At 35.2% G+C, this 9,957-nt stretch overlaps 1 protein-coding gene across 2 annotated transcripts; it reads left to right on the forward strand.

Annotated features, from left to right (window-relative positions):
- The first annotated feature begins 1,684 nt into the window (after positions 1-1,684).
- Positions 1,685-7,708, forward strand: LOC121785806 (potassium channel SKOR-like). 2 transcript variants are annotated; one of them, XM_042184249.1, is made up of 13 exons: positions 1,685-2,140; positions 3,676-3,900; positions 3,978-4,041; positions 4,129-4,468; positions 4,739-5,034; positions 5,609-5,689; positions 5,796-5,894; positions 5,985-6,206; positions 6,312-6,500; positions 6,634-6,709; positions 6,793-7,087; positions 7,156-7,274; positions 7,353-7,708. In XM_042184249.1, exons 1-13 carry the CDS (start codon positions 1,908-1,910, stop codon positions 7,604-7,606), a joined length of 2,493 nt encoding a protein of 830 aa, XP_042040183.1. In that variant the 5' UTR covers positions 1,685-1,907; the 3' UTR covers positions 7,607-7,708. The 2 variants fall into 2 exon arrangements, with proteins under 2 accessions (XP_042040183.1, XP_042040184.1); XM_042184250.1 differs by lacking the exon at positions 1,685-2,140 and adding an exon at positions 3,439-3,601.
- Positions 7,709-9,957: the final 2,249 nt, after the last annotated feature.

Below are 9,957 nucleotides of genomic sequence, written 5' to 3' on the forward strand. Positions count from 1 at the left end.
GATAGTGTGTGGCTCACAACTTACTGATTAATTTTTCCTCCAATAATAGCCTCCTTTTTCTTTTTAATTTAATTTAATTTAATGTAATTAGTTAAGCTCCTCTTGACTTGATTCAAATTAATTAATTATCTGATCTAACCGTAGTGGAGAGTTGAGAGAAGTTGTGTCCTTTTCGACGTGTATTGGCTAGGTATTAATACACTCCCTCCGTTTTTCGTTAATAGAGAAATTATTCTTATCGGCATGAATATTAAAAAATTACAGTAAATGTTAATTAATATATTAAGTAAAGAGAATAAGGTAAGAGATATGGAGTGAGAATAAAGTAAGGAGGGAGCTCTACTATGTTGGAATGTCCCGACTCTATTAACGCGGAACGGAGAGAATAAATTTTTTGAGTATTTTTTTTTCAATTATTAGTGTGATTAGTTAAGAGTGTATACTGAATTCTAATTATTTTATGCTCCTAAAATGTTTTATTTTTTTTCCTTTCCCTACCCTTAATCAAAATTATAATAAAATAAGCATTCATGGAAAACTTGTGTTTATTTTTACGGTTTTCATTTTTTTTATTTTGTTATTTAATTATTCGCTTGTAAATACATTGAAGCTGACATACAATTTTAGTTTAGTTTGATAGTAAGCTAAAGAGAGGTTCGTTTTACATATATATATATATCGATCACCTTATTTAAAGAAAGGTCGGTTATTCACCAATCCTTAATTCCTTATCATAGAAAGTGGAATATAATATAAACAGTTGTAGCTACCACCTCAATTAAGTTGGTGGATGCATTTGCAACCGATATGAGTTGACTAAGTTGGTGGATGCTTTTGCCACTAAAAACTAAGCACGTTTGTATTCTAGATATATCATGAATTAAGGTCTAAATTAGTACTATATTCTGAATTAATTCTGTTTTAATATTGTATACGAGATAATTTATATTTAATGGACTATTAGATACTTTCATACTTATATGAAATCGAGGACCCATAAATTGTGTGTGTGTGTGTTGCAACAACAACTTAGCCTTGTATAAAATAACAGTATTAACAAATTTAATAAATTCACAAATAAAAGTAAATTATTACTACTATAGAATATTTAGAAATTAAAAAAAAAATCCTATAAATGAGACACATTATAAATAAGTCATATATTAGAGAAAACAAATAAATTGACATATTATAAATATTTCATTTTTTCCTTTTGAAATGAGACATGTTTGTCTTGCTCAAATTGAATCCTATGTGACAAACCAGAATGTTCAAAACAATATCTTCTTGGTCTAAGATAACATGTAAATTTAATTAGGCAAAAGCGATATAGTTTTATAAAAAACAACATAAATTCAAATTAAGTGAGTTGAAAAAATTAGTGGCATGTGAGTCATACTTTTATATATTAGTTTTATAATAAAATGTGAGTGAAAATGAGTTAGTGGAATGTGAGGTCTATTATAAAAAATAGTAAAAGTGAAATGTGACAAATTTTTAGGGATAGATGAAAATGGAAATAAATGACAAATTTTCAGTGACGAATATAGTATTTTGGCATGTTAACTTGACATTTCAACACTAATTTTGTCATGCCATGTATATATAGTGTGATATTAAATTTTTTCAGAATACTTGATCATGAGAAATTGACTATATATACACTAAATTTCTACTACTACATATCTTTTCAATATTCAAAGTTATTGATAAAACCTGATAGCCTCACAATATATTCCAACACATTCAGATCTTATTTTATAAATAAATGATGAGACTACACTTTGTGAGCAGACAAGGGGTTATATGAATTCCTATAAATACATCCATCCATTCCTCCATTTCTCACAGACAAAATGCAACAGTAGATTTTGATTAACTGTAACATTGCTCTTCCATTTCCGTAAATGGATTCGTTTAAGAAGAAATCATTTAGGATCGGGCACAGTGAAGAAGAGGGTTCGAGCCATGGGAGGGAGGAATACATGGTGGAGGAATTGAGAGAGCGAGTCCAGTCGTCACGCTGCGCTCATGCCGACAACGACTTGGACTTGGACTTGGACTTGAGTCGGCGGAGGTTCAGCCTCATCAATGGCTTGAAAGACCTATCTCAAGGCTGGTTCATCCACCCCGATAACAGGTAATTTAGTTATTGTTTACCATTCAAACACACCATCAATGCTCTTGAAACTCATTTCATATAGTATACGGTATAACATTTTCGGTGGCCGTGTAATTGTGTCGGAAATCCATTTGTTTGTCTGAGCTGCCAATTATTATTTATTTGACTTTCACATTTTTACCCGATGAATACAGCTAGATGATTATTGATAAGTGCACTGACGTGTGGGAAGATATGAATGAAAGATGAGCACACCTTTTTCGGGAGTATCATTTATTTTAATACTTTGCGGTCTCCATTAAAAGTTTCATTTTGATATTTTCGTCCAATTTCTATTGATTGTCTAATTTTATTTTTTATTATTTTTGAAAAGTAAACTTTATATTTATTAATTTATTTCACTAATTTTTTATTTCACATTTTAAAAAATTAATGAAGTATGTATATACTTCTACTATAAGATAAGCACATCGTGCAGAACAAAGAAGACGTTTCTTAATATATTAAAATTATAGTTGGTGTAGTTTATTGTAGATGTATTGGGCCGAATCATTTATTAAAATTTACTCATATTTAAAACGAGATAATTTTGTAGGAGTATATAACTAATACTAGAATTACCAAAGCCATTATTTTTTTCTTGGTATTTATAAAATTGTACGTAAGCGAATAAACTTCTAGTTTTTGTACACGTATCTGTAGATATGGACCTTATACGGATCTTTTAAAGTACACTCTAGAAATGATGCATCAAATAGGATGTAATTCTATTAATACCCTGACTTCGAATAAATGTGAAAAATAGGTTGGTCTTTCATTATTCTTTTTTTATTTTTATTTTTAATTCAATCATCAAATTAGGAAGTCTCCGTAGTACTTTATCCGATAAATTGAATTGGAAAATATAGTAATTCAATGTTTTTTTTACACTTTCAAAGGTGGAGATTTATTTTAAAAACTGCAAATAGTGAATGATTATGTATTCCACATTTCATCATACATGTGCATATAGCGTGTGGTAGCGGCTTGCAGCGATTTAGTGAAAAACGAGATTGTATATATATTGCCTCACCATACATATCCCACTTAACATAGGATGTTAATCTGGGTATCATATTTATCCTTCTTAACATAGTAAACTGAAAACTCCAAATCAAAAAAACAAAAGCACATTGAAATTTTTTTTAGAACATGGAACTACAACGGCATTGCATTCATAGGGTTTACCATTATTCAGACAGGAAAAGTACATCCAAAAAATTACATTTCTTCAGATTTCATTTGCTACGTTGGGATCAAATCCAACAACGACGTCGTTGTCAAAAATGTGTTTTTGATAAAAAAAATAAACTTGAAGAAGAAGGTAGATATGGCATATTGGCTATCACTTCCATTTCGTCATTTATAGAGATCATAAATGTCTACAACTTTATGTTGTAACCCCTGTCGTTGGGCCTCCATCAAACAATCGAAAAAACAGTTAAGCAGAGTTCCTCCAACTGATCAAACATTTCTTCATCGCCGAAATATTGATTCTCAAAGAAATTATGCAGGTGCTACAAGGCATGGGAGAAATTTATACTAATATGGGCAATATACTCATCATTCTTTACACCAATGGAGTTCGGGTTCTTCAGGGGACTACCGGAGAATCTCTTCATTTTGGACATTGTTGGCCAAGTGGCATTCCTCTTCGACATTATCTTGCAATTCTTTGTCGCTTACAGAGATAATCATTCCTACAAAATGATTTACAAGCGTAATCCAATCGCTCTAAGGTACTTGTTATCATTTAAATATGCTTTCATTTCATGCATTGTGTGTTAATTTCTTTTGTTTGGTTTTCTACACGCAGATATATCAAATCTTATTTTTTTCCGGACCTCCTCGCTTGCATGCCTTGGGATATTATCTATAAGGTTTGGCTCTATCTTTTCTTTTAACATTTCGGGATGTCCGTTACCTTCTTAGTTAAATAACATGGAAATAATATGTACGTCCGATAGGCTTGTGGGAGAAAAGAGGAGGTGAGGTATCTTCTTTGGATCAGGTTGATACGGGCTCGCAGACTTACAGATTTCTTCCAGCGGATGGAGAAAGACATCAGAATCAATTATCTTTTCACGAGAATAGTAAAACTAATCGCTGTTGAACTCTATTGCACGCATACAGCGGCTTGCATCTTCTACTACCTAGCTACTATGATACCTAAAGAAAAAGAAGGTTACACATGGATTGGGAGCTTGAAACTGGGTGACTATAGTTACTCACACTTCAGAGAGATAGATATATGGACGCGTTACACTACTTCAATGTATTTTGCCATTGTCACTATGGCCACTGTAGGTGAGTCCTTTTTACTTTGCACATAAGCTTAAGATATTCTCTACCACAGTATTGGTTGCGAATTCAATTTTGCATGAGAATTTGTTTTATTCCGCCATAAGGAGAAAATGTTAGGGGATAATGAACAAATTACCAGCCCATAAGAACTTCAATAACGCTTCAGCTTTTGCTTTCTCCATGTTGACATTACTATATTGTCACTTTCTCGTATAATATGTTTGCAATCTATAGACTTGTTCAATTTATCCTATTTGTATCTCTCTTGTACAGGTTATGGAGATATACACGCCGTCAATCTGAGAGAAATGATATTCGTTATGATCTATGTTTCCTTTGATATGATTCTTGGTGCATATTTGATTGGTAATATGACAGCATTGATCGTGAAAGGATCAAAGACAGTAAGATATAGAGACAAAATGACTGATCTTACCAAATATATGAATAGAAACAGACTTGGAAAGGAGTTACGTAATCAAATAAAAGGGCACTTGCGTTTGCAATATGAAAGCAGCTTCACTGATGCTTCTGTTCTACAAGATATCCCAATGTCTATTCGTGCCAAGGTAAGAATCTGCAAAATCTGTACAAAGTATATATAACCAGATCATATCACCTTCTGTGAGTTAGAAAATTGCAATGCATGCTATTATGCATGCTATTACACACATTTGTTGTTGTCTGTGTGTGTGCGATTATGAATTTTGGTCATATTGCTGAAATTTTGCAATTTAGACTTGTAGAGTTGTATATTATAAAAGATTGATGATTTGAACTTTCTGTTTTGCCTATTGTCCACCCCTTAGTTCAACAAATGTGCTCAATTTCTCATCTTTTGAAGATCTATGCATTATAGCTGGACCCAAGCACTTTGTTGAAATATAATCCTTGGATGATGCTAGTGTATGTAGCTGTTTTGATCCTCTTTAAATTCTTAACACATATTGATTATGCAGTGGAAAGTTATGTTTTATGTGTGTGCATTTATTTATGCATAGTAGTTTGATAAAATAATTGGTTTCCTCTATATTTTGGTTGATGTTTTTTATTGTTTAAAGTGTTATATGTTACAAACATGTTAATGTGTTAGTTCAATGGATGGAAATGGTGTTTTTAGTGACAATAATTTATTTGTTGCAGATATCTCAGACTTTGTATCAGTCATATGTAGAAAATATTCCCATTTTCAAAGGTTGCTCCCAGGAATTCAACAATCAAATTGTAAGTCAATCATGTGATCATCAAGTAGTTTCATTATGTAATCGAATGCACAATCAAATATACATTCTCCTGCACTAATTGTTTGTAAACATGTCTGTCTCTGCAGGTAGCTCGAGTCCACGAGGAATTTTTTCTTCCAGGAGAAGTAATAATGGAACAGGGGAGTGTTGTGGATCAACTCTATTTTGTTTGTCACGGTGTCTTGGTACGACATTCTAAGCCATATACTTTTATATTATGTTGCATAAGTTCGTTTTTGGATATGGGATTAAACGAAAGGTGCCATATGTTGCAGGAGGAGGTTGTAATAGGGGCCGATGGATTAGAAGAGACCGTGTCTCTTTTAGAGTCTAACAGCTCGTTCGGAGAGATTTCCATTCTTTGCAACATACCCCAGCCCTACACTGTACGCGTATGTGAGCTATGCAGACTCCTCCGTATTGATAAACAAGCTTTCTCCAGTATTCTCGAGATATGTTTTCATGATGGGCGGAAAGTCTTGACTAACTTGTTGGAGGTAATTCAACCGTAGAGTTATGCTTGTCTAGTCCTATTATGCATCCTTTCTTAGCAAAATAATCTAATCTTTGTCGTTGTTCTGAAAAAAATAAACTTATGATAGGGAAAAGAATCTAATATTCGACTCAAGCAATTGGAGTCGGACATTACGTTCCATGTTGGTAAACAAGAAGCTGATCTTGCTTTGAGAGTGAATAGTGCAGCTTTTTACGGTGACTTGTATCAACTTAAAAGTGTAATCCGTTCTGGAGCAGATCCCAACAAAGAAGATTATGATGGAAGGACGGCCCTGGTATGGTTTAATCAATCACATGTTAATGTTTGGTAAAATTATGAATTAAATATAATTATATAGGATAAATATAGTTGGATGTACATTTTTTGAAGTCAAGTAATAGTGATGAAATGATTTACTTTACGCTCAGCATCTTGCTGCATCAAAAGGATATGAAGATATCACTATGTTCCTGATACAAGAACATGTAGATATCAATGCTGAAGGTAAGCTTCAGAATAACTACACCAGGTTGATATTCAATTCACAATTTTGTCATATTACTTTACTTTTCTGTTTTTTTAAACAGATAACTTCGGTAACACTCCCTTGCTCGAAGCCATTAAGAATGGACACGACAAGGTTGCTTCAGTACTTTCTAAAGAAGGGGCCGTACTAAAAATCGACAATCCTGGTAGCTACTTGTGCTCAGTGGTTGCAAAAGGAGATTCAGATTTCATGAGGAGGTTGTTGTCCAATGGCATGGATCCCAACTCAAAAGACTACGATCATCGAACCCCTCTTCACGTAGCTGCCTCCCAAGGATTGTTTCTGATGGGGAAGTTGCTTGTGGAAGCGGGAGCGAGCGTCCTGACAAAAGACAGGTAACACACTCTTGTTTCCTTTGTTAGTAAAATTAGCCAACTGCTGAAACATCACAATTGTCTTCCAGGTGGGGAAACAGCCCGATAGACGAAGCGAGAATTTGTGGAAACCAAAACATGATCAGACTCCTGGAAGAGGCGAGGACGACCCAATTATTGGATAGCCCCCGTTCCAACGAGGTCACAGGTAGTCATTTGTTATAGGTTAAGAATGTTGGTGTGAATGTGGAAAATTGGTTGATTAATATGGTTGTTACTATAACAGAGCTAACACATGCAAAGAAGAAGTGCACTGTCTTTGCATTTCATCCATGGGATGCTAAAGAAGGAAGAAAACATGGGGTTGTGATGTGGGTTCCTCACACCATGGAAGAGCTAATAGAAGCCGCGTCTCACCAACTGGGGGTACTTGATGCAGAAGCAAAATACATTGTCTTATCAGAAGACGGAGGCCAAATTTTCGAGGTCGATATGATAACGGACGGACAGAAACTCTATCTCATCCACCAAACCTCTTGAAGATCAGGGAAAAACCAGAAAATATTGAAAATCCGTATATTTACAGGCAAATAACCCTAAAAAAATTATAACTTTCGAGAATCAATGAATGCATTTTGTACATCCTTTTGCTCGATGTTTTTATGAGACCATGTGACTTCTTTTAGTTGACCACTCGCCTAAATTAAGTTTAATCTCGATGTTAAATGTGTTTGTAACATGCCTTATAAGGTTTGAAGCATAAAATTACGTCAAATGTAAATTTGACATGTTATAATGCTAACTAAAGTATATGGCCGAGTGTCTATGACTAAAAATGTGGTTATGTGGTATTGGCCACTCCATATAATTCAATTCATAGTAACGTCATTCTAAGCTAAATGAAATTATAAAAGGTTATGACTTATGAATCAGATGAAATTTCGAGTATGAGTTTTGTAAGGTAGAAGCTTAAACCCAAAAATGGATATAAATTTTTTACGATATTTTTCATTATATATATTAAAATTGTAATGAAATTTACTGGGTACTCCTATTATTTTTATATGTCACTAATGCATTTTCTAAGGCAGAAAGCTCAGTTTATTTCGATTAAGGGAGGAATAAAGAAGAGGGGAAGGAAAAAGGAAACATAGCACACTTGATAATAACTTGGAAGAATTGAAATAACTTGAAAGTAACAAAGTATTATCTTAACAATGCATAAAACTTGAAAATAATAGCATCTTAGCTTAAGCGTTCAAGAGAAAGAATAATGTCATGTGTAAGGACATGACACATCAGAATATTAAAACTGATAATAATTCTTCATCGACTCTTCTCAACACCACCACGCTCATCAACGCTCAACTTGTAATGACCGTCCCTTTTTACATCCGTTAGACGACGAAGAAGTCGGATGAATAAATTCAAATGCCTAAATTGGGTTTATGAACGGAAGTGGTTATCTTTCGTGAACGAGAAGTGTTTGCTAATCCGTAAAAGGAATAAAATTTAAAGTGTTACGAGCGAAATAAAAAGAATATGCGCTCTCTCTATTCCCAAAGTAAACATTCTAAAATCATACAAAAAAGAAAAGAAAAGAAGAGCATAGAGTTCCTTTTTAAACAAGGCTTATTACATGCCCTAAGGTAATCAAATTACAAAGGGGGATATACAATTAAACAGAAGGGGGGGCGTCCCTCTTAACGAGCCAAGCTACTTTCCTCGGTCGTCGAGCCGAAGAGCAGCGACCCTTGGCAAGGATGACCATTCCAGCCAACTATGTCTACACACCACCAAGAACTTAGCTGCCAATAAAGCTAAACAGACCATTAAAGAGCCAATGGCTAACAAAGAAAGGCAAAGGGAGTAAGAGACAAATAAACTTTTGTGGAAGACCAGGGAGTTACCAAAAATAGGATGGTTAAGGGGACACCACTCCTGCGCTTCTCAGCTTTAACAGAAGGCTGCCGGATCAGCCCATTCAACTGCAATGGATCCCAGATAGATGCCTCTGCACAGCCTTGTGTGCACCTACTACTGCCGAGAGTTGCGGTACTAATCCCTTTTGTGCACCTTGCGGTACTAATCCCAGATAGTTAAAGTGCTGCAGAGTAAAAGCAAAAATGCAGCAATGCTGCACAAGTACACGGTTGAACTATAAAATCCCTGCATATGCATCCACCAATTCCCTCAAGCACACGTACTTCTGATCCGGCAAAGTATAGCATCAGAGGAGAGAAACAAGTATTGGTGATCAACAACCGGGCAGCCCTGTTTCCATCACAACCGCAAGAGGTAAAAAAATTCCAACACTTACACTTCAAAGAGCATCATAGATAGCATAAGGGCGTAGTATAATGAATGCTTAGTGTTGTAACTTAACAACAACACCACCTTTAGGACCATGACAGTAGGCAACGTGAGGTAGCCGAGGCCTCAACGACCTAGGAATGCCGAGAACACGTAGGGACTGCCGTATAGATTGAGGACGGTATTGCGTAGGTGTAGGAAAAGTTAAATCCACCCCAAACGAACAATCAAATCAACCTCAGTAATACAGGAAAATCACCCAAATAGCAATTTAACAATGTGAACTACACAATCCCCATCGATGAAACCCCAACATCAATATCGCATAAATCCTCCAAACACAAGTAAAACATAAACGAGGAGAGGGCTTAGCTTCGAGCGAGCCGAGAGACGACGGACTACGGGAGCTGCTGTGGAGCAGCTGGGCATTCGCCGGCCGTGCCAGTAGGACCACATGGTCGGAGGTGAGCTGAGGGCGGCTCGACGACGATGCTCCTCCATTGATAATTTAATCCATTCACGGCAGCTCGACGACGATACCTTGACCAATGAATAATTAAATGGGACTACTGCCATTT

The sequence above is a fragment of the Salvia splendens genome, chromosome 22, assembly GCF_004379255.2.
Source record: "Salvia splendens isolate huo1 chromosome 22, SspV2, whole genome shotgun sequence".
NCBI lineage: Eukaryota > Viridiplantae > Streptophyta > Magnoliopsida > Lamiales > Lamiaceae > Salvia > Salvia splendens.

Excerpts from the sequence above, each read along its gene's own strand:
- LOC121785806 (XM_042184249.1), top strand. The coding sequence starts at position 1,908 with ATGGATTCGTTTAAGAAGAAATCATTTAGGATCGGGCACAGTGAAGAA. Across the intron at positions 4,042-4,128 it reads CTTGGGATATTATCTATAAG|GCTTGTGGGAGAAAAGAGGA; the intron begins GTTTGGCTCTAT and ends TACGTCCGATAG. Across the intron at positions 5,035-5,608 it reads CAATGTCTATTCGTGCCAAG|ATATCTCAGACTTTGTATCA; the intron begins GTAAGAATCTGC and ends TATTTGTTGCAG.